The sequence below is a fragment of the Branchiostoma lanceolatum genome, chromosome 6 (assembly GCF_035083965.1).
Source record: "Branchiostoma lanceolatum isolate klBraLanc5 chromosome 6, klBraLanc5.hap2, whole genome shotgun sequence".
Classification (NCBI taxonomy): domain Eukaryota; kingdom Metazoa; phylum Chordata; class Leptocardii; order Amphioxiformes; family Branchiostomatidae; genus Branchiostoma; species Branchiostoma lanceolatum.
Window position 1 is genome coordinate 15,817,224 of NC_089727.1, and position 27,120 is coordinate 15,844,343.

Sequence of the window (27,120 nt, forward strand, 5' to 3'; positions counted from 1 at the left end):
CCTGGGATTGGAACCGGGTACCGGTTTTGCCAGTTGCCAGCTATGAAATTACAAGGACATTATTGGAAATTAGTAGTCTGTATAACGCAAACTCCAGCTGTCCGGGGATTTCTGTCCGGTTACAGGGCGGCAAGCCGTTACAGGAGCTTGATTGAGTTCAGGCTATGAAATTGGAACCAGCAGCTCAGCAGTGAAGCCACTACCAGTTGAGCTACAGGTAGAAAGAAAACTGTGTGCACCAGCGCCACCTACCATGTTGTACATGAGTGGCAAGGAGCCAGAAACTGTTGCAGGGGAAAGAAAGTATGTCAAAGAGTGTTATGAGATTGAATAATCATGATTGATGTTTGGAAGGAAATGTAGATTAAGGGTCCCTGTCAACTTTCATTTGAACTGCAGTGTCCTTTAAAACAGCTTTGTTTTAGTTATTCTCTACCAGACTAACCGTGCTGGCTATAGGGAAAATATTTGCCGGGGAGTTTGGCCATCGAGGGTTTCATTCGCAGGCCTGAGTTATTGCAGATTGGACCCTCTCTCCATAGTCGACTCCCTTCATACAATTCACTCGATTTGGCCAATTTCTACTATTTTCCCAGCGATTCGCAGGGCCTGGTAGAGGCTATGTTTTAGTCAAGGAGATTGAAAAATAGATTTTAGTTTAGTTTATTTCAGGCACTTGGCGCCAATTTTTCGATAACAGCAATCTAAATCCACATCTGACATAATTTCAATTGTAAACATAAAACAATCTTTGCAAATCTCATACAAAAGGTTTTGGGACTAATGTGTTCGGTAGGTGTTTCCATGGATGATTTTTCCCCAAGAAATGCACTCACAGATAGCTTGGATAATTAGAGTATGTCCAAGAAGTAGGCTACATGGGGTTTCTAGGGCTTCCATAACCAGGCTCATTTGGAACAAGGAGTTAACCTCCTTGTTTGGAAGAAATCTAATTCATAGTAAGTGATTTTCCTCAGGAATAGTACCAGGAAATTGAATGATCGGAAACTGAAACTGAAGTCCAAAAGATTTGTTGTCTTCATCAAATCTAGAAATTCCAAACCTCATCTTTGTTTTGACAACAATTTACATGAAAGCTGACATCTGCATCACAATAACCAAACTGGTATTTCCACATCTTAAAGGATCATGGGTAATGCTTATTTCCTTGGTGCAACTTGTCCTTGTCTGCACCACCCACATCATTCCAGAGGTTGAAGGAAGCACATCTTCAGAACTTCTCCACAGGTATGTGCTTGAAGAACAACTTCTTTTTTCTGTCATTTATCTGATTTCTATGGGAGACATTGGGGGATGTTCATCATCTTCCTTTTAGATGGTTTGCCTGGACTATTTCCTGGACTATATCTTATGGTTTGCCTAGGTGTTTGATTAAACCTCCTTGGTACAAACCAGGGCTTACACTCTCCAGGACCCGTCCCTCCGTCCTGGGACAGAAATTTGCTTCTCGGGTCAGAAAAAAAAATTCACCTCTTCCGTCCAAAAAATCTTAACTTCATGAAATTGATGAAAATGTACTTTCCTAAGCTTGAAATTACAGTAGGGGAAGTTATTTAAGTGATTCTCTTCAGAAAAACTTCCAAAACTCAGTTTTATAACTACTAGTAGCCCAATTTCAGGATTCACATTTCCCAATAACTGGATGTAAAGCATCCTACCTGACTGAAGACTCTACTCTACTCTTATATATCTTCACATTACCCCAGGAAAGACCCTGGCTATGGAAATTAAATGAAAAATGCCCTGGTGTTCATTCTTCATTATTTTCTGAAAATGATGAATCTCTTATCTCTAGTTTTTAAGATTAAGACCCCGTTCACACTCATTTTTTTCAATCGCGATTGAAGTATAATCGCGATTGTTCGATCCGATCGCGATTGAACGCAAAGAAACTTTTGCGTTCACACTGCTTTTCGCCAAGTGGATTAAAGTACGCTGTGACTATATTATATGGTTTGCCTGGGTGCTTGATTAAACCTCCTTGGTACAAACCAGGGCTGCCTCCAGGACCCGTCCCTCCGTCCTGGGACAGAAATTTGCTTCTCGGGTCAGAAAAAAATTTCACCTCTTCCGTCCAAAAAATCTGAACTTCATGAAATTGATGAAAATGTACTTTCCTAAGCTTGAAATTACAGATTTAACAACAAAAATTAACTACATGAGACAGATAAATATGGCTGGAGACAGCCCTGGTACAAACCACAAGTTTGAGTATCATACCTCCCAACTCACTTCCATGAAATCAAATTTTCAGGGTAGGGAGTGTAGGAGCCCTGGTAGTAATCACATGGGCCCCAGGTACTCTTCACCTGTTCTGTTACCACAAAAAAACGTGCGTGTGTATCCTCTGGCCCAATGGCCACTCATACACAACTTTACTAGACATTCCCTGCAACTACTTTGGTTGAAAGGGGGGCAGGGTCTTATATATCACCAGCCACATGGCTTCAACATCACAGTGACACATGCACTGCTTCATAAATTCCCAGCATCATTTATCTGTGAGGGGGAAGAGAGAGAGCCCAGTTGACTGGCCCCATGGTTACAGCAATGCAGATTATACATACCGGTATACAACTTGTATCTAATACATTCAAAGGCAACAGACATTCATTGTCAGATCTCTAAAAGGTAAATCTCACTTATTTTCAGCACACCATGGCAGACAACGATTTTTCCAAGTTCTTCGACACGGATGGTGACGGCAAAATGGACTCATCTGAGATCGTATCGGTCCTAAAGGCGATCAACCTAAACCCGTCGGCGAAACTTGTCGAGGTAAAAGTTTATACTGAATCAGATGCTTGTATAGACAGCCTGTCTAGTCATCTAACTAATATCGATAATATTTCTTTATTTATTATTCATTTAACAATCAAGCTGTTGCTCACTGTTCTATTTCACCTATTATACAAGAAGGCAAATACAACTTTTCGTATGATTAATTCTTCTAAGAGTATACACAATAATTTCTATCTTTTTTAGCAACATTCATCTTATTGTCAATTCATTTCCCATTATCAGAATGAAGCATTTATCAACACAAATTGGCAAGTTATAACTGTTCCTAGAACAGCTAAAGGTTGGCAGGATTTTGTCAATGTCAACTGATTTTTTGGTCACTTTTTTCAGCGAGTGAAGAGTAAGGCTGACGTCAATAGTGATGGGAGGCTGACAAAGGATGAATTGGAGCACATCATGGCAGTCTTTTACGAGATTGCTGATCTTCAAAATATCTTTCTGAAAAATGACCAGGTAACCTTTTGTCCAAAGGACTATCATTGCGTTCAGGCATACAAGATAGGCATACTTGAGGTTGGCTGATGACCTGGAAAGAGATATAATGTACTACTTATTGTTTAAAGAGCAGCCGAAACTACAAGATAAAAGGGGCTGTGATTGGCTGAGAGGGTTATTCAAACTGGTCTTGCAACAGCCTTCAGTACAGCTCCCGTGTTATCATCAATATCTAATTACTGCAGGGGTCCTTTGGAAAGTGTCTGAAGTGTTTGTGACCACGTCAATTTTATTGTGTAGAATAAAGGTCTCTTCCAAACTACCTAATGTATTATGCTCTTGTTGCTGCTGTTGATATTATTGCCTTGTTTGAAGGGGTCCTTTAAATTAAATCATGACAGATGATCCCTCCGGAAGAAATAGATCGTCGTAAAACATCAAAGATCTTGTAGTCATACTGCTGTGACATATGACTTTTTGTAAATTGGATGAAATATACGACATATATAATCATGTCCAGATGTCCCAACATTACACGCTCCCCTTTCTATGAGACACACGACATCCTCACTACATATCTACTGACCTTTTCCCATTTTTCAGGATCGCAGTGGGACCATGTCATTTGCTGAGATGAGGAAGAAGGCCTCTACCTTTTACACCACCCATAAAGATAAGTACGGCGATGGAAAGGCCATGGAGGTGATGAACCACTATGCCGGCGACACAGACAAGGAGATGACCATGGATGAATTCCTGGAGATCATGTTTACAGATAGGTTCTAATCATGAGACCCAGTTGGCTCCATGGAGGACTTGTGGCCCTCACATGTTGAGAAAAAAAAGAAACTACTATAGAGGCAAGCAACATTAGAGACTGTAACTGTCAAGTCAGTGAAACTACAGCAACTTTAAATAACAACAAGAGTCCGTAGGACACAATTCTCCGTGAAGTATTTATAGTATGTACAAGTATTGACCCACACAAATTGCATCTCTGCACAGTCCAAGTAGTGTTTTAGAGGAAGTAAAGAAAAAGTGTTTGTTTATCTTTTTCTTTCAATACAGGAGTGGTCAACCTGCTGAAAAGTATGTTTTTACAGCATGGCACAGATGGGATCTAGAAATTCCGGGAAAAGTCACAAAGTTAGATCTAGATGGCCCCTTTTCAATTATCAACGAACCATTCAGCCTTACAACTAAGATGTATCAGAAATCACAAATATGCAGTAAATCCTTTTTCCACAATTTATTGCAGGCCGGCCTGATCTATAGCTATCAAGCTATTTGCAATAAAAAAGGCTAATTTATATTATCGTAACATTTCACGAAGGTCAAAGGTCACCGGATCTAACCACCCGGAAGTGACACTGGCGCGCGCACTTTTCTGAGAGATATTTCTCAACAATCTTTCATCCCCTGCGTAAACTTTTTACATTGTCACAGCCTCCGTATTATAAACTACAAGTGTGGTAAGTTTGAAGGTCCAGAGATTTCCCATTTTCACACTGTGCGTAAAAGTGCATCGTCCGTCCCGTGCGCACATACTGTATGCGAGTTGTGAGTGGACACGGCATACTTAATACACAGACTGGAGGTCACTTTGCACATGTTCGCAGCTAAAACTCACAATTCCCGTTGCCGCATTGGTATGTAACTTGGTATATCGTTTGCTAGGTTGCGTGTGGCGATGCACGTTGTCTATTTTTCAATGTAACAGTGACTATACGATCACAGCAAGTAAGGAAGATTTATACCCCGTATCTGCCTGAAGTATTCCAGTCATGCATAACGGATTATAACATGGTCCCTATGGCAGGGCAGTGGGACATAGCATTAATTATAGGGGTGCAATTACGATATTGGATTGACGCTTAAAGTAGTTATGGTGGAACAAAGCTATTGTGCATCACCACGCCGAACCAGGCAAACGATATGCCAAGTTACACACCAATGCGACAACGGGATCGTGAGTTATAGCTGCGAACGCGCAAACAAATGCATCCCCAATACTCCCAGAAGGAGGTCATCCTCCTTCCCGGAGTAATAATGCACATTGTAAATGCCATATAACTATCCTGTAACTATCTATATTGATGCAAAATACACTTCTGACACTGCTTACCAACGTTATTACAACTTGATGAGTAAAGCTTCTGGTTTTATACTTGGGAAAGGAATACTTCTGAATAAAATTGTTCTGCTGATGTTGGAAAATAGGGCCATTTTAATTTTTCCCTCTTATGTTTCTACTATCTGATTTCGTTGCCAGTTGACTAAAGAATCAAATATCTAAACCTTTTAACAATATACATAGCATATTACATACACAGCCTGTATCAACACACATTTCATTTGAACTGCAGTATCCTTCAAAACTAGAGATTGGTTAGTTTAGTCAAGGAGGTTAAAAATTGATTCTAACCTACTTGGCTAATAGTTTATTGTTTACTTCAGGTACTTGGCCCATTTTTTGACAACAGCTATCTTAATCCACATCTGACATAATTTCAATTGTAAACATAAAACAATCTTTGCAAATCTCATATAAAAGGTTTTGGGACTAATGTGTTCGGTAGGTGTTTCCATGAATGATTTTTCCCCAAGGAATGCACTCACAGATAGCTTGGATAATTAGAGTATGTCCAAGAAGTAGGCTACATGGGGTTTCTAGGGCTTCCATAACCAGGCTCATTTGGAAGAAATCTAATTCATAATAAGTGATTTTTTTCAGGAATAGTACCAAGAAATTGAATCGGAAACTGAAACTGAAAAAGTCCAAAAGATTGGTTGTCTTGATCAAAGTCAGAAATTCCAAACCTCATTTTTAGACAAAAGCAGACATTTGCATCACAAGAAGCAAACCGGTATTTTCACATCTTAGTTAAGGATTGTGGGTAATCGTTTTCTCCTTGGTGTCACCATGCCAGAAAGTCCAAACCTCATTTTTAGACAAAAGCAGACATTTGCATCACAAGGACCAAACCGGTATTTCCACATCTTAAAGGATTGTGGGTAATCGTTTTACATAAAGCTTGGCGTCACTTGTCTGTACCACCCAAATCATCTTCAGAACTTGTCCACAGGTATGTTCTTTTTGCTGTCACTTATCTTATTTCTATTGGGAGATATTAGGGTAGGTTCATCATTTTCCTTTTAGATGGTTTGCCTGGACTAATTCAACTGTTTGATTAAACCTCCTTGGCACAAACCAGGGCTGTCTCCAGGACCCGTCCCTCTTAGTCTAGTCTGTATAACGCAAACTCCAGCTGTCCGGGGGTTTCTCTCCCCTCCCCGCGCGAGGTGGTTACAGGGCCGCAAGCGGTCACAAGAGGCTTGATCGAATTCATACCGTCCCTCCGTCCTGGGACAAATTTGCTTCTCGGGTCAGAAAAAAATTTCACCTCTTCCGTCCAAAAAATCGGAACATCATGAAATTGATGAAAATGTTCTTTCCTAACCTTGAAATTATACATAACGACAACAACATGAGACAGACAAAAACTTAAAGCTTGAGACAGCCCCGGTACAAACCACAAGTTTGAGTATCATACCTCCCAACAAGGAGGTTAAAATAGTCCTATTTTAACCTCCTTGCTCCCAAACAGCGCATTTACAAGTCTACCAAACATTGGAAGGTGACAAACTTTGGTTGTGTGAGAAAAACTTTGTCAACCGGTGCATTTTATGAGATTCATCATTTTCAAGGGCATTTGTTTTACATTCAACTTCCATTGACGGGGTCTTTCTGGGAGGTAAAGATAGTTTTAGATCCAAAGACCGTGGATTGTTGACTTCCACAGCCATGGAATTGACCACCAGGGGTAATGTGAACTTTTTGGGAAATGTGAATCGTAAAATGGGGCTACTCATCAGCCACCCCGGGTACTAAACAGCTGGTATTTGCCCTTTTGGTGTCTTTATGCCCTACTTGTGTCAAATGTTTCAGGAAAAGTATCAGGGATTCTAAAGATTGAAAACCGAAGATGAAATCCAAAAGGCCCAGAAATTCCAAAACTCAGTTTTGTTTAGACAATAAGTTGAATGAAAGCACTGACATTTGCATAAAAAGGACCAAACCAGTACTTCCACATCTCATAGGTAATTGCCAGGGTCGTTGAAATGTGTTCATTTGAATTTTCCCCATTGTCTGCTGACAACGCCCCCTTTCTGCCCTGCCCAAAAGCCTGCCTGTCTAAGGTTTTACTTTGGACCTAGTAAGCAGTTCTGAGTTCATTGTATTATACCAAGGAGATTTTTTAAAGAAAAAAAACTCCTTTGATTTATCATACACATACTGCACTAAGAAAAAAAATGCATCACAATATTGTTGAATAATGGTACATAGGGGCTAAATTAAAATGTAACAGATAGTTCTTTACAAAATCTTTAGAAACATACATTTCATGGAAGAAGTAATGAAAACACTGTTTTGCATTTCTCAAAGCTGATTATCATGATATGAGCACAGCATCCTTATGTCAAAAAGAAAGGACTTCTGTGAGAGCTTCTGTGAGAGCATGGTACCAATATATAAAGGCAACAGCCCTTCACTTATTTTTCTAAAAGGTAAATCTCATACTTATTTTCAGCACACCATAGCAACATGTCCAGCAGGTTTTCCAGGTTCTTTGACAAGAACGGTGATGGCAAGATGGACTCGTGCGAGATGGAAGCAGCCTTAAAAGAGCTGGACCTTAACCCGTCAGCGAAATTTGTTGAGGTAAAGGCTTATACTGAATCAGATTCTTGTATAGCCAGCCTGCCTGCCTGACAGTAGACATCTAATGGACAATCGAGCTATTGCTCACTGTTATACAACTATAGTATTATACAAAAAGGCAGCAATAAATTTCATTGATTCTTCTGAGGTTACGAAGCACTGATACGCAATAATGATGATGATACACAATGATCTCAACATCCATTATATTTTCAGTATTGAAGAAGCAGAATGTGAATGTAAATATGTATATATTATGTAATGTTATGTTATGTGTATGTGTTCCAATGTAATCTGTCTGTTCAACATGATGTGACTCCAGGAAGAGTAGTGCAGTACACTACGGTGTACTCACTAATGGAGTCGTTTTACCAATAAACCAATAATAAACCAGAATGAAGCAATACAAGAATCAGAATGAAGAGTAGAGCTACATTAGCAAGATGTAGATAATCCTAGAACAGTACTTAGTCTAGTAAAAGGCTGGTAGTATTTTGGCAATACCTCAAGGGCAGAGCCTTTAACTGATTGATGCAGTGTCTTTTTTCAGACTGCGAAAAGAAAGGCTGATGCCAATGGAGATGGGAAGGTAACGGAGGAGGAATTCACCAACATTGTTGGAGTCTTTCAAGAAATCAACAATCTCAGATCAATCTTTTGGGAAAATGACCAGGTTGGTTTTCGTCCAAGGAATTGGGCTTATTGTTACAGAAGTAAATTGTAGTCAGTTACAAGCTAGACATGCAAGAGGTTGGTTGAAGGTCTGGGACATGATGTGACATTGTTCTACTCAATGTTAAAATGACTCAACGCAACAATTGTGTAATTTTGCTTGGCTGAGAGTGGCTTTGCTTGCATATAAACTAGTATGATCAAAGCGACAAGTTACGCTTCACGAAAATTTACCATCAATACTTGACATTGAATTGTAGTGGCTACCTATGATCAACAGTGATTTAAAGAAAGTAACTGTCAAAAAGGAATGGAGACCATCTAGGGACTATGATGGCTTTTCTTGCATTATTGCTATTGCTGATTTCTCATTCTAAAGTATCCCTTGAATCATAACTGATGATTAAATCATAACTGACAATCCTTCGGGTAGAAATAGATCTACCGGTATTGTGAGACATGAACAATGACCAACCTTTTTCAGGATGCCAGTGGGACCATGTCATTTGCTGAGATGAGGAAGAAGGCCACTACCTTCTACACCACCCATGCCGATAAGTACGGCGATGGAAAGGCCATGGAGGTGATGAACCACTATGCCGGCGACACAGACAAGGAGATGACCATGGATGAATTCCTGGAGATCATGTTTGCCGATAGGTTCTAATCATGAGACCCAGTTGGCTCCATGGAGAGGCTTGTGGCCCTCACATGTTGAGAAAAGAAGAAACTACAGAGGCAAGCATGTCAACATAGCATAGGCTGTAACTGTTATATCAGTAAAACTACAGCAATGGTAACAATAATGTATATTGTAGATGTCACTATCATAGTAACTATTTGAACCATTTGTAGGCATCACTCCTCTGTCATTGCTTGTCAACGTCATTATGGCTTGATAAGCAAAGCTTCTATTTTTACACTTTAATGGCTTTATTGAAAGGAATACTTCTGAATAAATGCTCTGCTGATGTTGAAAAAATCAAGCCATTTTCTTTTTTCCCCTCTTATGTCCCTGCTACCTGATATCATTGCCAGTTGGCAATATAACCATTGGTGTCTTAAGTTTTGAACAACGTTGAGAAGATGAACTAACGACATACAAAATGCCCATCAACACACAGATCTAGTAGTAGTAGATCTAGTGATATCACAATAAATTGATTCCTTTCCACCATGTCAAGATCATACATTGGCAGACATGTCATGGAACTTTATTTCTGTATGGTTCATAAATTTTTCATTAGTTGGCAGTTTTAATTCTTAAAGAAAGAGACAGAGTGCACGTACGACGCACATCGGGGAGTCTGCGAGACAGCCCAGCCTCGTGTGAACCGACCGATGTCGCAGGCATCACGTGTCTGTGCCGTAGTTGGTCACCAGGGTTCACAACAGTGTGATGCACTGCGGCGTGCGGCAGGATTCGCAGTTGTTGTATGTGCATTGAGAACTGTCCTAGGTCACTGTCCTACGACAATCGCCGTACGTCGTACAAAGTGCCTCATGTAAACAGGCCCTTAAAACACCCTCCACCACTCCCCTGAGACATATACATTGTAACATACATAACATCAAACAGACGTCCTAATTGGCTGAATTGGTGTAATATATAACCTGGAGTGTCATATGAGGACAAGAGTGTAAGCCGTTGTTCTCGATTTGTGTCTAGACCCTAGACCTTGAGGGTATTTGGAGTTGTATCAAATCGAGAACAACAAAGGCTTACCTGTCTGGCACCGTCAATGCCTGACCGCAGTACTCAGGGCAAGAATGCGTGACGTTACACATCCGACCTTTTGCTCCGATGCCAAAACTTTCCTTACAAATCCTGTCAGTAATAAACAAGCTTTCATCTCAAATACTTTTTATACCAGGTGGAATTGATAAAAGAGAATTTATGATCCACCTAAACACACACTTGTTAGGCCCAATCTTTTAAATTTTAGACTGGACTCTTTTAGAGTATACAGGCGGAGTAATACAGGGACTATATAGATGACCTTGAGGGTAATTCTATTCCTTTGTGTTACTGCATTCCTGCCACACCCAAGTCATTGCAGCAATTCCACAGGGTGAAGGAAGTACATTATCTGAACTTGTCCACAGGTATGTTCCTTAAGCATAACTGGTTTTTGCTCTCATTTATTTCTATTGGGAGACACTATTGAATTGTACGGTTCTATGGCACATCGGCAACCAAATACGTGTGTTTTTGGCAGAATAAGAGGCTCAGTGGGCGTAACTCCACCGTCATGGTAGGAATATCGTGCAAACTGCCTTTCAAGGGCACAATGTCGGGGCATGGTGAGCATCAAACCCGGGACCTATCGGTTGTGAGTCCAAAGCTTTAGCCGTTGCGCCATACCGACGCTAGGAGGTCTTCATCATTATCATTTCAGGTGACTTATTTGGACTAATTCAACCATAATATTACCCCGGGCTGTGTAAGTCTGTCGGCCAGATGGTCTTCCTTTCCGTGGCAAGCCGCTGGTACTCTGGGCTTACAGGGTACTGTATATATATATATGCTCTTGGTACAAAACATGAGTGACATACTTGAATGTAGCTCTCCCAGCAACAACATGGTATCCTAGATTAAGCTCTTTTTTGAAAGACACCTTTCTTTTGAGTGACCTTTCTTTGTGCTTCCATGAGGCCAGAAACAGGTGTTTAACTTTAAGCCTTGGGGTTGTGGTTACTCCAGCATTCATGGCCTTTTAATCAACTCATTCTGATGATGGTGTTTTCAGACGGTTATGACAACCTAGAACTTAACATCTAACAATGGTCCCTCTATGGAAATTTGCACCCTTGAAAATTGCATGCAATCCACCGACTGCATCACTCATAAGCAAGCTGTTTATTTATCACCATACCCATGTGACTATGTCAGGGGTTACAATTTGACATTTCAATTGTTCGACTCACAATAGTAATGCCCTTGGTGAGACAAGGCAGGCATCATTTCATGCAGGTCAGCACTAAGATACTGTAAATGCATTTAAGTTTGCATGGTTTTTATTTTGCGGTAGGGAGAAAATGGAGTGTTCGCAGTGGTTTTAAGTTCACGTTTTTAACTATACGAGCACTACAGTCATAGTTGGGTAAAAGGTTTCAAGTGGTTTTAAGTTTGTGCTTTAATGAGTTAAACATAAAACCACCGTGAACATTTCTGCATTTACAGTATCTCAAACATTGCTGTCCAACCTGTGCCTCACTGTACAAATTCTAGATCTCTGAGATAGGTTTGCCACACTATGTAGAAAGGTATTACACATAATTTTTTCCATACTAGAAAGCATTAGCCTGTGTTTCCACAATCTCTCGCTGGCGGACGTTAATGAGCCCCTCGCTGGCGGAGGTTTAGGACCCCCTCCCCCTCTAGGGGGCGGTAACCGTCGGATCAGCCACTAGGAGGACGATCTTAAGTCAGGCTATATAGAAAGCATGTGCTGGCATGGCTGCTAAACTCTGTTTAAAACGACTGGAACAAGTTGTTAATCTAAATGATAGGCTTTCTCTCACTGAATGTTTCAAAACATGTTATGCTCAAGAGTTACTCAAATTTTGTTTATTTGGGTGGAAAAAGAAATGGACACGATCAGATTATCATTGTCAATCCGGGTGCACCAAGATAAAACCTCCTTGGGAGGCCATTGGGGAGCTCTGGCTTCTATTGGTTCCCCCTCCCCCCCAATTTTTGGATGCCCTATCTATAAATCCTAGGTGAAAGCCTGATGTGGGGGGACAGAAAACCCAAGTCCCCTGGCCCCATGGCTACGGTAATGCAACATATACACAACTTGTACTTATACCATTCAAAGGCAACAGCCTGTCATTGTTAGTTTTCTAAAATGTAAATCTCACACTTATTAATTTTCAGCGCACCATGGCAGACTCTGTCTTTTCCAAGTATGACAAGAACGGGGACGGCACAATCAGCTGTGTTGAGCTCTATGATGCCTTGAAAGAGCTTTTGGGCATGGAACCATGGTGGACACTTTTCCAGGTAAAGGTTTATACTGAATCAGGCTCTGATGGGCTTGTATGTCCAGCCTGCCTAAGGCCCACTTTACATTGAGCTTTTTGCAACAGCGGTTCTCACGACAGTGGTACTGGCGACAGCGGGAACCCCGTGTAAAGAGAATTCCCGCTGTCGTAGTCCCGCTGTCTTCAAATTTTCTCCTGACAACTCTGAAGTGGTCGCCCGACAACTCAGCGGGAGTCCCTGACAACTTTCCGCCAGATTTCCGGGTGGTGTGTCACGACAGCAGCGTTCCGACGGCGGGAAATGTTGCTGCTGTCGCGAAAAGCTGGGTGTAAAGTGGGCCTTCAATTATAAAATATGGATGAAATCCTCTGGGAATTGCTCATTTTGTAGCTGTCTTGTACGACTTGCAGTCTCACTCACTCACTCACTCACTCACTCACTCACTCACTCACTCACTCACTCACTCACTATCTGTGATATCGTCTGTTGTTCCCAGTCATGCTAGGGTTATAGTCAATTCTATTGTGACTTAGATATGCATTTATTCAAAGTAGTTAAAAATTATTACAGATAATACCTGGAAACCCTTGAGGTGACTTGGAATTTCTTGTATTAGTAGATGTGGAGGCTTGATACAATTCTTCTATAGTATACATGTACATGATAATTTTCCTATCTTTTTGTCACATGTCTTTTTGTTTATCTTTGGTTTATCTAAAGAAGCAACAACATGAATTGGTTTTATCTACAACAATATGAATTGGCAAGATGTAGCTGATCACAGAACTAAACAGTAAAACATCGAGGATTTTGGCAACACCTCAAGAACAGAGCCTTTAAATTGATGTGGTATCATTTTTTTTCAGCGAGTGAGAAGTAAGGCTGATGCCAATCGTGATGGGAAGCTGACAAAGGAGGAGTTCTGCAACGTAGCTGCCATCTTTGAGGAGATCAAAGCTCTCAAAGCTGTCTTTGGGGAAATGGACCAGGTTGTTTTTTTGGTCCATATATGACTATCATTGGGCTTATTGTTGCAGATGCATATACATTTGCAGTCAGTTACAAGCATACAAGCTAGACATGCATGAGGTTGGCTGATGATCTGTTAATGTATAATGTAAGATACAATGTGACCTTGCTCCACTTATTGCTTAGATAACTTATAACGCATTTACGTAATTTTTCTCAGAGCTGATTTGCTTGCTTTCAAACTACTATAATAATTAATGCGACCAGTTATGCTTCACGAATAATTTACCATCAACGCTTAAAGTTGAATTAGAGTGGTCTGCTTACGATTAATGGTGAATTATTGGCATGGAGACCCTCTAATGTATATAATGGCTTTTCTTGCTGCTGCTACTGACTTTATAGCCTCTCTCTCTATCTAAAAGAGACTATAGCATCCTTTTAATCATGACAGACAATCCTTCTGGAATAAATAGATCCAAGTGATACAAGCAGGGCTGTCTCCAGGTGCCTTCCCGGGACGGAAATTTGCTTGTTGGGACAGGAAAAATTTACCCTGCCTGTCCAAAAATCTGAAGTTTATGACATGAAATTGAGGAAAATGTACCTTCGTAAGCTTAAAATGACGAATTTAGCAAGAAAAATTCAACACATTGGCTCCCAAACAATGAGTGGGACGGAAAAAAATTAAAAGCTGGAGACAGTCCTGGATACAACGAAGCTGAGACATGTTTATTGTCTTTTTTTAGTATTGACCTTCATTCCCCATTTTTTAGGATCGCAGTGGGACAATGTCATTTGAAGAGATGCGAGAGAAGGCCGTCACCTTTTACACCACCCATGCTGATAAGTACGATGGGAAAAGGGCCATGCACGTGATGAACCACTATGCTGGGGACAAGAAAAAGGGGATGATGGAGGAAGAGTTCCTGGATATCATGTTTAAAGATAGTTGCTAATCATGAGACCCAGTTGGCTCCATGGAGAGGCTTGTGGCCCTCACATGTTGAGAAAAGAAGAAACTACAGAAGCAAGCATGTCAAAAATATGGGCTATAACTGTCACTACACTCTACAGCAACTCTGCAAAAACGCATGCACAGCTAGGTAGCTATTAAAGTCATTACACTTCTGTTATCGCTCGTCAAGGACTCATTAGACTAAGTAGAGCTTGGTTAGTAAACCTTCTGGTTATAACAGGGACTGCCCTAACTTAAGGCGATTTTTTCATGCGCTACACTTCTTAGACCACACCAATTTAATTTGTTGCTTCTCAGATTTTTTCAGAAAAAAACTTGGAGCGACAGGGCGAAAAAAGAAACATTTTTGCAAATAGTCTAGTGAAGATAAGGGTTTACATAACATAAAGAATAAGAGGATTATTCAAATTTCAGCTTTGTATGGCTGATTTTATGCAATGCACCCCTTTCTTTGATCTAGTACTATAATTTCAGTAACAAAATTACCTTTTGCCATGTAATATATGGATTGATATTGAGAAATGGTTTTAATAAATGAAAAACTATTACTTATGATCAATATGACCACACTTTTTAGGCATGTGCAGGCCTTTATAATCTATTTTGGTGGCTATTGAGTTTTACAACTGAACAAATAGTGAAATTGGGAGTTCAAATTTGTGAATGAGAAATGGGAAAAACAGGATAGGCTATTCTGAGAAGCAACAAATTAAATTGGCGCGGCCTTATGGCTTAATAAAAGGATTACTACCATATAAATGTTCAGGTGATGTTGAAAATCAAGCGATTTGCTGGTTTTTTTTTATCTTATGTTTCTGTTATTTGATATCATTGCCAGTTGACTATGTAATCAAATATCTAAACCTTTGAAAGCTTGAACAATGTTGGAAAAATGAATTACATGATCTTTGATTTTTCTTTCATACTCAAAGTTGCCAATCAACACACAGATCTAGACAGGACAACTTCATGTTGCAATAAACATTGCCATCTATTCTAGGGACATATATCAAGACAGACAGACAGTGCAAAACATCCCAATGTTCACCTAGTCTCTATTGGATGTTCATTCAAAACAAGGAGGTTTTTCCTTGTTCAAAACAACAGTCATATTTGTTAGGAGGCAATCAGTGAGGTTACACTATTCAAAACAGAAAGAAATAGCTATTCTCCAAGCAGAGGTTTTGGTCGGCTGGGGTAGTAGTGGCCGGGCTTTTTTAACATTGCCGACCAAAACCTCTGCTTGGAGAATAAGAAATAGCAAACTGCTTTGAATTTCGACAATCACACTTTTGACTTTCGACTCTAAAAAGTGTCAATTAAACTCATAATGTCAGCATTCATACCAAATGTGCAAATCTGTCTTATATTACGAAAGGCCAGCTGTTTTGTTAGTACAAAATTACTTCAAAGCAAATGCATCATCTTTGAACAAATCAATGAGGTTTAGAAATACGGATTTAATTTTCAAACCTCCTCGAACAAACCAGTAAAAAGAACCTTTACTGACAGATCCAGATTTTTGTCTGAACATGTCTGTCATCACTGATTCAAAACAAACAATCCAACTATTCAATAAAGACATCTCAAGACTCAAGCAGTTTTGTTGATACTGTAAGAAGAGAAGTCATGTGGCACAGCATTTGTTGTTGACCACACACTACGTGAAGAAAACTCTAATTAACTTTTGATTGGCAACTTTGAGTATGAAAGAAAGATCAAACAAATATGGTGATAATGTTGCTCTTCCTTATTCTTCTTTTCAATAAATTTCTGCCCATTATATTGCATTGCATTGTAGTACCTTGTACTATGTTAAAAGCTATCTTGGTAGTCCTTCGAAGTGAGAAAAAGAATAGATTGGTACAAGAGAAATCACCAAGCTGTAACACCTGTAAAGTTTAATTTCTAAGCAGATATTGCGGCAGAAGAGCATATCAATACAAAACAAACTATTTCCAACAATATATCACAAACACAGTCATCTATGGACAGATGGGAGTGTTGACTGTGAGACCAAACACTTCAGTTTAAACACCCTTCACCACTCCCCTAACACATAAACATCACATCAAACAGACATGCTAATTGGCTGAATTGAGGTCATATATCACCTGGAGTGAGGGAGTACAGAGGACAACAGGCCAGCTGACTTTTATGGCCAGTTGTGTGAATAAACCAACTGATGTTTATGTTCGCCTACTGACCCCAGGCTGACCACCAGACGGGAAGTCCTGAACTCTTCTTGACCTCAAACAGAGCATAAAAGCAAGAAAAGAACAGAGGAGAAAGAACAAGTACATGTAATGAGAGTGTAAAAGAATCCGCTAAAAAATCCACTAAGCAACTGCTTTTGTTTGGTGTATTGATAACTACTCCTAACGGGCAACAGTTGTGTCATATATAGCTACATCAGTATTCTAGCCGGACCATAATTTTGAAAAGGAGAATTCTCCATATCAATCTTCGAATAAAATATTGCCTAGATCTAAAACGGAAAAACGGTCATGAATAAAAAAACAACAACAATACAAACAAAAAGGACAGAAAAACTAGAAAACCTCTTGTCAACCTCACCATACCAGGACAGATTTTCCTTCCTTCATTAATTAAGGAAGGTCAAAAGTTGACTGATATTTTGTAAACAACAGAGTGTTTTCACAGTTGTGTAAGACTGGTTTATACAAGGAGGTTAACTTTTGTGTTGTATTCCCAAGATTAGTTAAGTACACAAAATAACAGTGTGTTTTTACTTTTAGATGGACTATCAAGTTACACCATGTTCTTTGGTCAGCTAAAAAGTCTTAAAGGGCAAAGGGGCCTACAATGTCTTTTACCTGACAGGAGAAACGACTTGTCAATTACATGCTGGAGATTGAAAAAGGTCTTAATTATACCAAAGAGGGTAATGTTCTTCCCTTAGCACATCATTAACACAGTGGACACAACAAAGAACTAACACAAGAAACATTGCCCAGCTCAATTTTCAACATCTCCAGGGCAAAATTAGCTTTGATTGAATGACTCTTTTACTGTTCCTAACACAAAAGAACGTACGGCTTATTAGGGAGGTATGTCATTCAACAACTACAAAGAAGCCGGGTCAGCAAATTATACACATGGCTAACCTGATAGCAGGCTCTTCCCAGATGGGTGGATGGTTGGGTCCATTTTACAACCAATTAGAGTTGCGACTGTTACACTTTTGATGTTTGAAAGGGAGGAGTAAAACAGCAAGGACGGTGTAAGGAGAAAACCCACCTGGACGTAGTAAAACCACACCTGCAGGAAGTTGATTACAGAGCAGGAGAAAGCTTACTGCAGTCTGTAATCTGGGATCCAGAAGATTACAGAGGCACCAGGCATATTAAAGAAACTCAAAGCCTCTGTAGTAGTGGCTCAAATTGAGGACCATTTGAGCAAAGAGTCCCATCTCTTGCACCCTTTCTCTTGACATTTTGATTGCCGGGAAAAGTGACCAAAGCACATAATTATTCTGATTATAGTTGTCAACTATTGAGGACTATTTGAGCAAGGATTCATGTCAAAATGTTGCACCGTACCCAAGTAACCCAACCATCTGACACTGGAAATAAAAGCTTGAGCAGGACATGAAAGACAGAGACTATTGGAGAAGACGAAAAGTCTGATATAATGATGATAGGTTTATATAACTTCTGCATCTTCTAACTTCTATGGAAGGCAGTCTGAACAGCACAATGACATGTTCTCACAGCAAAATATTGACATTAAAATCTTTATTCGGTGCAAATGGACATGCAGTTCGATGCCATTCTGAAAGGTGATACAAATGCTCTGAAAAGCAGGGTGCAGTTTTACAACATTCTGCAAGGTGGCACTATTGAACAGCAACAGAACTGGTTACTCAAATCTTTTGAGAAGTAATATATTAAAACTGGTCAGCCAGGAGACGATTTGGAAAGCCTCATGTAAAATCTCCCATCAAAACTATTCTGTTTGAGGTTTATGACTTGGATTTCATGGTTCAGGTTGCCATGTTGTTCTACAAGACTTTATAAAAATCGTCCTCAGCCCCATTGATGATTTCTGCATCCGTCCTCAGCACCAACTGCACTAGTGATGCAGCACTTCTCCATGCCTCTAGCTTACACATACAGTCCAGCACTTCACCATCAATATCTGTACCTGCATCCATGGACAGACTCCCACAACATTCAGAGCTTGTCTGCATTTCTGATCTAGATTCTTCTGGCTTACCTTCTTCGACAGGTTTTGGTAAGAACTGTGTTCCTACTTTACCTCCCAAATAAAGTCTAGCATCTTCTTTCATGGGCATCTCACGCATTGTTGACTGGTTGATACAGACCGAAACTGGTTGATGCAGACTGAAACTTTCAAGTTCGTTTGATGCAGTTTTTGAAGTTCGATCTAAAACCCTTTCCGAGGAAACATTATTTTCTTGCTTTCCCTCAAGTAAAGACTCCAGTTCAGCCCTGGCGTGATGTAGAGATGAAAATTGTCCAGAGTTGACCATGACTGACAACAAGTACTGCTCAAAGCTTTCTGCAAGCGATGAAAAGACCACTAGCCTATGAACAAAGAGACATGTCCAGTTTGTACCTTTTAAAACAAGAAATACATGCAATACAGTAAACAACACCTTCTGAATGATCAAGGAAATTTCTCATGTTCGTTGAAATGTGACACGATATTCCATAGTCACATATCAAAACACATTCCTCAAAGACTTTCAAGTTCTATCTAACATACCTGAACTGATGAAAGCAAGATGACAGCCAAGACCTCGGATGAAAGCTGGCAAGAGGAAGATCTACACCTGTTGTATCCCTGAGACACCTGATACAGGTGAGTTCAGGTGAGCCGCCACCTGGAAGCACCTTCCTTTCAGACAACACATTTTCCAACCTGAAAAAATACATATCATTAAAGAAATATGTACATTGTACATTGATGACAGTTAGACATCCAGGTAATAAGATACGCCAAAAATAGTTACTCAAACAACTGGATAAAATTTTGAAACAGTCAGACGTTTCAGGCAGCATCCGCTATCTTTCGTCAGTGACAAAGGAAATAGTTGGGAGAACCAGGTTTTATACCCGTTTCATTGTACATTGTATTCCCCCTTTATAATTAAGTCATTCAATGTATTTATTCCATATTTTGGTGGTCTTCTTTGGGATAGCAAAGTTTCCACCTTAACATTTTTAGGTCATATCTTACAATATGGACAATTAAGGTATAGCCTCTATCAAAACATGTCGCCATCATACAGTAGAGACTACACATTACCTATTAAGGCAGCTCCAAAAGTGCTGCTCCACATCGTGCAGCTCTGCTTTAGTCAGGCTACAGAGAACGACGCTCCATGTCCGTCCCGGGGTGCCAATCTTAATCAACACCTGCGCTCCCTTGTCACTCTGAAATGAGTGGTCTTCCAAGAGACCCACAGACGTCACAGCCCCCACATCCTGACTTAATGTTCTGTGTACATAGGTTAGGATGTTGGCTCCTGTGGCATCAGCTAAAGTCTGCAGTGTGGAATATTTCACTTCTTGGACCACCACACAGTTTACAGACATGCAAACATCCATTACATCTTGGTCCACGATGCCTTTTGCAACAAGTAACCCTACGTCACAGTCTAGTATAACCTTCCGGACTCTCCCTAGCCACGATTTTGGAACTTTATATGATCCATATCTTGCACCGTACGTAACACTTGAAACTTCAAGAGCCTTCTTGTACCCTTTGTGGTGAAAGTTCTCCGTAATGTCTCCATTTATAATTAAGATGTTCCGCTGTTTGTTCTTCCCTCGGACTATAGATGTTAATTGATCTGCACCCACTTTGACAACAATTCCGTCAGCAACGCAGGAGTGTTTGTGACCAAGTCCACTGACAAGACAGGTGTTTGCATGAGTTTTATCTATGTCTACAGGTAAGACTTCTTCTTGCCTTTCCTCCAGTATCTGCTGAAACACTTCACATGCCAATTGCATTTCAACATGTCTTCCATGACTCAAACCCTGTGATAATCTTGTCAGTCCTGAAGACTTCTCTTTGGCTTTAGGCAGTTCACTTTGTTTTGGATAGTCGTCTACCTTCTTTGAAGAGATGTGAGGATCAAGATCTTCAAGTTGCAAAAGAGGATTTGACTCTGATGGTAAAAAATCTACAAGTCCAAGGTGTCGACTTCTTATCTGCAGTTTTCTAGAGTCTCTTGATTCCTTTAGCTTGTTTTCCAAAAGCTGCTCAAAACCTTCCCTTGTCATGTCAGATTTCCTTGATGGCCCAGTTACAGCAGATTCTTTGTGAATAGTTTTTTCATGATAACCAGCTTTACTTGAAGATTGTGATGGGATTTCTTCAAAACAAGCAGCAAATTCATCGTCATCATCATCAGTAGGCAACACATCGCTTTCTCGATTCCTTTCTTCCAATGATTTTTGTAGTGAGTCTGTGCCATCAGTTCTGGTAGTATCTACATATTTAGCATGGAGTGTGTGATTGTGTGTACTTGAGAAAGGCATAATTGTTTCTGGTTCTGAGTCAAAGTACCAGGATATATCATCTACATCATCGGAATAATTTTCACATTCTTGATGGTCGCCTGTTGTAAATGTACTGCCCATCTTTTCTACAGAAGCCACAGGGCTTACATCTGCTTGAAACTCTGTCCTTGCACTTTCTCTGACAGTGCCGGTTGATTTATGATATACATCTCTATCCACTGCCATTGCTGTCTTTTCAACTTCTTCACAACACAACCTTACACCCTCCTCCAAACAATGGCACACTGCGGAGACAGGTACCCCCATCCGTACGCAGTGCCGTGCAGCCCTTGCGAGAAACCCCGCCATACACACCAGAGTGGTGCTGCCTGTTCCAAACGTTCTGTGGTGTGATTGACATGCTGAGTTCAGCAGCTGACCAACAGGGTGGTCGATGTTGAGATTACTCAGTAACTCCGGAGCCGTGCTGACCAAGACACTTCCTTCAGGGTCGGAGTCGTCTTCTACGATGCACTTAAGAGTTCTGTGAGGCCCCAGTAGAGATTGTGCACAAGAGGCCACAGTCATCAGTACTTCTAGTCCATTGGGATTTCCACTAAGGGTCGCCATAATTGCAAATCTGGAAATAGATATACAAATGTAAAGTGATGATCCTGCTGTTGACAAAATGTTTGAAGGGAGCAAATCGAAACAAAAAAACAAAACTTTTTAGACTGTAGAAACGGTAGGAAACTTAGAACAGGTGCTATTTAACACAAGGACATTATATAGTGTCCTTGGTTAACACAAGGAGGTTTAAAACCTCATTGGATACCATTAGCATTCCCAATATGATATCTTGCACGGGAGGGAGACCATAATTTATGAAACTGATGGGTCATTTTGATTTTCTTGAAGATCACTGAGTGAGAAACATACATACCACAGTGCCTATACACCGATGTACACCTCATCTTGCTTCAGCCTATCCTCATTTTGTATGGTTGACCAAAGATTAAACCACGACACGAGATCCATGTCGAATACTGATGAATTTTGGAGAAGAGGAAGAAAAGAAACTGTTCAAAGAAAGTCAGCCGCTATTTCGCTAATCGACAACGCGCAGTCGTCATGACCCCTTAGACGATCGCATTCAATGATAGGTATCTTAAGATTCACCTTACGAAATATATGACATCAAAGTCATACAAGATATCATTGATATTTTACAACAAATTAATAAATATATGCTACATAATATATAACTCAACTAATACTTAGACAATACTGTATTGTCATTATTTTATACACAAAAGAATTGTCGATCATACCTATAATTTTTAATGGTATGATCCAATCACACGTGCAGCTGATCGTGTCCGGAACTGTTTTGGTTTAGTTTTCTCCGATTTCTACAGATCAAAGCACAGTTTTCTCGACAAGATCTGTCACCATGAGCGAGAGGAACAGGAACCAACTGCCCAACAACCTTCCCCAGCTGCAGAACCTCATCAAAAGGGACCCAGAATCATACAGAGAGGAGGTGAGGTTTCAGACACTTCGACGATGATAAATCAGTGTGTTGTAAATATCTTGGTTATATACACTTCAGTACTGTATATCAAAGTTGCAGTAGTGTCTATTTCAAGTTTGAGGGATCTATACCGTAAGAAACCCACTCCAGAAAAGAACATTACAAATCTCACAAATGAGTGCAAATTTGTGGATCAACGGAGGTATGAATTATGCTAATATATATTATTTCAGTAAATTTATGGACACAAATTTGTAGCATACAGTAGTAGCTTCCATAATAATGAATTTCATTACCAGTTGGTGTTTTTGATTTATCAAAGGTCTTCCACATACTTATCATAATTATCATATTGCCAGATTATGATTCATAATGTGTTATATGAATAGATTATATTCTATCTAGAATCTTGCTTCAGCCTAGAATCTGTACAGAGGAGAGCCGCCAGGTTCATATACGGCGACTACAGACAGACCACTAGCGTCACTGAACTGCTAAGCAAGCTAGGGTGGCCCCTTTTACAAGAGTGCAGGAAGTTTGCACGCCTGGTCCTTTTCTACAAGTCTATCAATAACCTAGTTGCTATACCTTATCAAAACTACACCACCCAACACCTGAACCGAACACGAGGACATTCACACCGTTTCCAAACACTTTACTGCAGAACAGAAGTGTTCAGGTCAAGCTATTTCCCAAGAACTATCCAGGAATGGAACCACCTACCAGCCAGTGTGGTATCAGCAGATTCAGTAAATCAGTTTAAGGTGGGGCTGGCCCAGCACATGGGCCTCCCCACCCCCCAGTAATTACATGTTTTAACTAAGGCGGCTCTCATTGCACCTTTTTTTCCCACTATATTGTATTTTTCATGTTCATTACTGTAGTTAGTTTAAATTCTGCACTTTTTGTTGTTGTTATGGAGCACCACCACCACCGGCCGCCTTAGGCGTGCACCCTGGGCGCGATGCCCCAATGGGGCTTTGCCCAGTATTGCATATAGATAGATAGATATCCATGTGGTTATGACACTCAGTCTGGCTAAAACTATAAAAGTTTCCTCTTCATGTGTATCCACCAACACCAGACAGACTGGTTTCAGCCTTAGTGATGACCAAAGCTTTCCTTGCTGTTTCTACCGTTTGCTTGTACGGGGACTAAGAATACTAGAATTGCAAATTCTGCTGTTGTCATTGATCACATCAAGGTGTCATTGATCATGTTGAAACAAATTGGGATAAGATATCAATCATATACATCAGTTTATGTCATGGGAGTTGTATCACACAGGCTTCCATAGAATATTTCGAATGCATTTCGAGCGCGCTGGTTGTGCCGCCGTCGTGAATTCGAATACTGGATTCGGAGGTTTGAATCAATGTTGTTACAAATTTTTATTCAAGGACACAAAACTCTCTCAACTTTTGGTGCATTTCACATTGAAATGTGTGTTTTCTCGGGTGGGCATGACATGTGTTGACAGCCACTCGAGGGAGTAGGGCGAATCTACATAGTGTCATTTCAGTTCATCAGCATGACATAAATAAGATACAACACATCACCCTCGGTCCCAGCCCTCTCGCGGGTAGTATCGCCCTCCGGCCTACGCGGTCGGGCTGTCTGGTATTCTATACATATCAGGTAAGGTAAGGTCAATACCCTTTACGACTCTGCTATATTGTCTATGCTAATGTTATCATACCCCATCCTGTCAGTTCCTACAGCAGTACCGACATTACCAGTCCAATGTGGAGATCTTCCGCCTGAAGCCTCAGCAGTTCTCCAAGAGTCTGGACGACCTGGTCATGTTTCTGGCTCAGGTTAGGGTCATGCATTTATTCTTTCCCTCTAGCATGCGAATTGTTAGCGATTTTGATCAAGGTTGACAGCCTTGGTAATGCAACACTTTTGTTGTTGTTGCCACTGTCAGAACTTGCTTTACAGTTGCTGTTCCCCCTAAACCTAGGATCATATTTTTGTCATATTGACTCATAATGGTCAGAAGTTTACCAACCACATCTCTCAGTCCAAAATGCAGCCATCCAGCTCTCCTTACTTTTCAAACCTCCTTTGGTTTCAATTATTTTCTCTTCTCATTTTCTGTATTATTGTTACAAAAGTCTACATAATATCATGATTATATGTAGGTTGATGTATATAATCAAAAGAGTTGGTAAACATATTAGTGTTCATTCAGACCTGAAGGGAAAGTGGCTTCTGCATTTTTAATCAAAACTGGCAGGAGGCACTTTTGTCTCACACATTTTTAGTGTGACACATATTCTAGGACAAAACAGTTTACCAAATTTAGTCGTTTTTATTAGTCAAAAGTGACCTTACTCCCCATTGCCTAGGTGGTTCTACTTAACACAGAAAATCATTTTATTGTAGATATCACTGTTTTCAGCTGTTTTCAAGACATTTTCCACAGAGGACTCATTGTCTCCCGAGATGACATCACAGATGTCCTCGTTCAAGGTTCAAGGTTCCACCAAAATAAAAATGATTTCAGTAGTGAGGGTAGACAGTTAAAGACGAAGAATACTATCGCTGTCTGTTACACATGAAATTTGGAAGGATATGTTATTTTGCCTGAACCCAACGTGTGGCAAGTCATCCTTGCATTATGGAAAGTTGATGAATACAGCATACCAATCAAACATACAAATTATCTTCCTAAAATGGAGACTACTGCACAGTCACTTATTTTGCTTTTCTTCCTTGATTCAAAATATACTGCAACCACTGAGTGACCTGGGGGTGTCCCTGTGGTGTAGTGGTCTGCGCTTCTGTCTCTCACCACATCTGGTTCAAATTACTTGGACCAGATGGACTGGGGTTCAAGCCCCAGGTAGGACACCTCTGGACAAGAGGCGCATAGTCATACCAAAGACTTATAAAAATGGTACATACTTCTGAAACAGTATGGAAGTTACATGTAAACACACTTCACTGCCAGTGGACTAGCACCCTGCTACAGTGATTGCACCACAGTGTGGCCCAGGGCTATGAAACGGAGATGGGCACCGCCCTATACATCAATAATGGTGTGGGAGGATTCTAACTTAACTTTAACTTAACTGAGTGACCTGGGATTGAATCTATGATCTGTGTTGAATGTGTGATTGTTCCAACAGGTTGCCCATGCTTATCCTGAAGATCTGGCTGATTTTCCTCAAGAGTTGAAAGATCTACTAAAGCAACACTGCACAGTGTTAGACCCCTCCTTACGAATGGTAAGTCGTTTTCTTCAAAATCAGAATGACACACTCATGACATCATTGGTCCAATATCTGAAGAAAATGCCTTGCCTCTGATTTTTGGGAATTGCTGTGTAAATACAAAATATAAAATGAAGATGTGTGTATGTACAGTATCTAGTGCTTAGACAAATATTAGATGGGCAAAACAATATGTTATAGTTGGTGATAACCGGTTCAGTACCAAGGAGAGGTCCTGTCACAGATATGTAATAGTTGGTGATACTAAGTTAAGTACTAAGGGTAGGTCCTGTCATAGATATGTAATTTTTGGTGATACTCAGTTCAGTACCAAGGAGTGGTCATGTCACAGATATCTAAATTCTATTTTTTTGCGGTAGTTTTAAGTTCGCAGTGAAGAGTTCACTGTGAAAACTGCGAACATAAAACCACCGCGAACATTTCTGCATTTAGAGTGTCTGCCTCAAGATCAGCAACAGAAACAAGTTATGACAAGGTGGTTACACAATTGCAATTCCAAAACAACTGGCTACATGTGATAGACACTGTCAGTCAAATCTAGACATACTAGTATCTTGTTGAGTGGGAATTGTTTTGATAGTCCTCCTTTACCCTAAAGGTACTGTTTGCATTTAACAGATTATCATACTTAGCCAGCTGGCAGTTTTGATACCCTGAAGAAAGGTGGGAGTTGTTGATTTATAGTGCTTGTCCAACATATGTAGATGTTAGGAAGATCCATCTAGGCCCCTTGGTAAGGGGATGTTAACCTTAAGGGGATTGAATCAGCACCATGTTCTATCTATCTTGAAACACAGGTGTGTTCTTCTTCATGCAATAAAGTAGACATAAGCTTCATGTCCTCCACTGCTTTGATCAGAGGTGCTTAAGTATTCAAACAGACTTTTGCAGAATGCAAACAAATTTTGCAGAATTGGTATGATCCATTACTAAGATACGTACAAATTTTACGGAATTCATACGGTCCAGTTCTAAGAAACTAGTTTTACGGAATGCGTATAATGCATATAAATGATTGGTTAACTCTCGTGGCAGCCCAAAGGTCTGAATTATGAGATTCAGTACATCATAGCATATGATCCTTACTCTATTAGTAAAACTCCTTTGAATTCTGTAAAAGTCGTATGAATACTAATTAGGCACCCATGTTGATATGGTCTGTCAGTGTACACACACCCCCTGTGCTGTGTTACATAATGGTATATCCCTAGAAATGCATGCATTCTCGGAAATGGAAAGGACATCCTGCCTCTAGACT

At 40.2% G+C, this 27,120-nt stretch overlaps 4 protein-coding genes across 5 annotated transcripts in view; 3 read left to right on the forward strand and 1 right to left on the reverse strand.

The window, feature by feature from the left end:
- Window positions 1–1,187: 1,187 nt before the first annotated feature.
- LOC136436821 (uncharacterized) lies at window positions 1,188–9,639 on the forward strand. The gene is made up of 4 exons (XM_066431173.1): window positions 1,188–1,248; window positions 7,851–7,981; window positions 8,532–8,654; window positions 9,138–9,639. Exons 2-4 carry the CDS (start codon window positions 7,865–7,867, stop codon window positions 9,318–9,320), a joined length of 423 nt encoding a protein of 140 aa, XP_066287270.1. The 5' UTR covers window positions 1,188–1,248; window positions 7,851–7,864; the 3' UTR covers window positions 9,321–9,639.
- A 2,903-nt stretch (window positions 9,640–12,542) lies between these two features.
- LOC136437262 (uncharacterized) lies at window positions 12,543–14,572 on the forward strand. Its single transcript, XM_066431744.1, has 3 exons — window positions 12,543–12,662; window positions 13,511–13,633; window positions 14,390–14,572. Exons 1-3 carry the CDS (start codon window positions 12,543–12,545, stop codon window positions 14,570–14,572), a joined length of 426 nt encoding a protein of 141 aa, XP_066287841.1.
- A 3,653-nt stretch (window positions 14,573–18,225) lies between these two features.
- On the reverse strand, window positions 18,226–22,195 carry LOC136436817 (Bardet-Biedl syndrome 12 protein-like). Its single transcript, XM_066431166.1, has 4 exons — window positions 22,033–22,195; window positions 19,888–21,729; window positions 19,345–19,500; window positions 18,226–19,163 (listed from the first exon to the last, which is right to left on the reverse strand). The coding sequence occupies exons 2-4, from the start codon at window positions 21,717–21,719 to the stop codon at window positions 18,617–18,619; spliced, it is 2,535 nt and encodes an 844-aa protein (XP_066287263.1). The 5' UTR covers window positions 21,720–21,729; window positions 22,033–22,195; the 3' UTR covers window positions 18,226–18,616.
- A 251-nt stretch (window positions 22,196–22,446) lies between these two features.
- The window catches only part of LOC136436827 (protein SDA1 homolog), a 139,789-nt gene continuing 135,115 nt past the window's right edge, over window positions 22,447–27,120 (forward strand). For both annotated transcript variants that reach the window (XM_066431177.1, XM_066431178.1), the window contains exons 1-3: window positions 22,447–22,632; window positions 24,336–24,440; window positions 25,758–25,856. In XM_066431177.1, coding sequence (XP_066287274.1) covers window positions 22,543–22,632; window positions 24,336–24,440; window positions 25,758–25,856 — 294 coding nt within the window. In that variant the 5' untranslated portion in view covers window positions 22,447–22,542. The remainder of the gene's footprint in view (window positions 22,633–24,335; window positions 24,441–25,757; window positions 25,857–27,120) is intronic.

What these genes read in the sequence shown, in the direction of transcription:
- LOC136436821 (XM_066431173.1), top strand. Translation starts at nt 7,865, where the DNA reads ATGTCCAGCAGGTTTTCCAGGTTCTTTGACAAGAACGGTGATGGCAAG. An exon ending in CGTCAGCGAAATTTGTTGAG is followed by an intron (nt 7,982 to 8,531) that starts GTAAAGGCTTAT and finishes GTCTTTTTTCAG; the next exon opens with ACTGCGAAAAGAAAGGCTGA. An exon ending in TCTTTTGGGAAAATGACCAG is followed by an intron (nt 8,655 to 9,137) that starts GTTGGTTTTCGT and finishes AACCTTTTTCAG; the next exon opens with GATGCCAGTGGGACCATGTC.
- LOC136437262 (XM_066431744.1), top strand. Translation starts at nt 12,543, where the DNA reads ATGGCAGACTCTGTCTTTTCCAAGTATGACAAGAACGGGGACGGCACA. An exon ending in CATGGTGGACACTTTTCCAG is followed by an intron (nt 12,663 to 13,510) that starts GTAAAGGTTTAT and finishes ATTTTTTTTCAG; the next exon opens with CGAGTGAGAAGTAAGGCTGA. An exon ending in TCTTTGGGGAAATGGACCAG is followed by an intron (nt 13,634 to 14,389) that starts GTTGTTTTTTTG and finishes CCCATTTTTTAG; the next exon opens with GATCGCAGTGGGACAATGTC.
- LOC136436817 (XM_066431166.1), bottom strand. Translation starts at nt 21,719, where the DNA reads ATGGCGACCCTTAGTGGAAATCCCAATGGACTAGAAGTACTGATGACT. An exon ending in TTTTGGAGCTGCCTTAATAG is followed by an intron (nt 19,501 to 19,887) that starts GTAATGTGTAGT and finishes GTATTTTTTCAG; the next exon opens with GTTGGAAAATGTGTTGTCTG. An exon ending in TCTTGCTTTCATCAGTTCAG is followed by an intron (nt 19,164 to 19,344) that starts GTATGTTAGATA and finishes CTTTGTTCATAG; the next exon opens with GCTAGTGGTCTTTTCATCGC.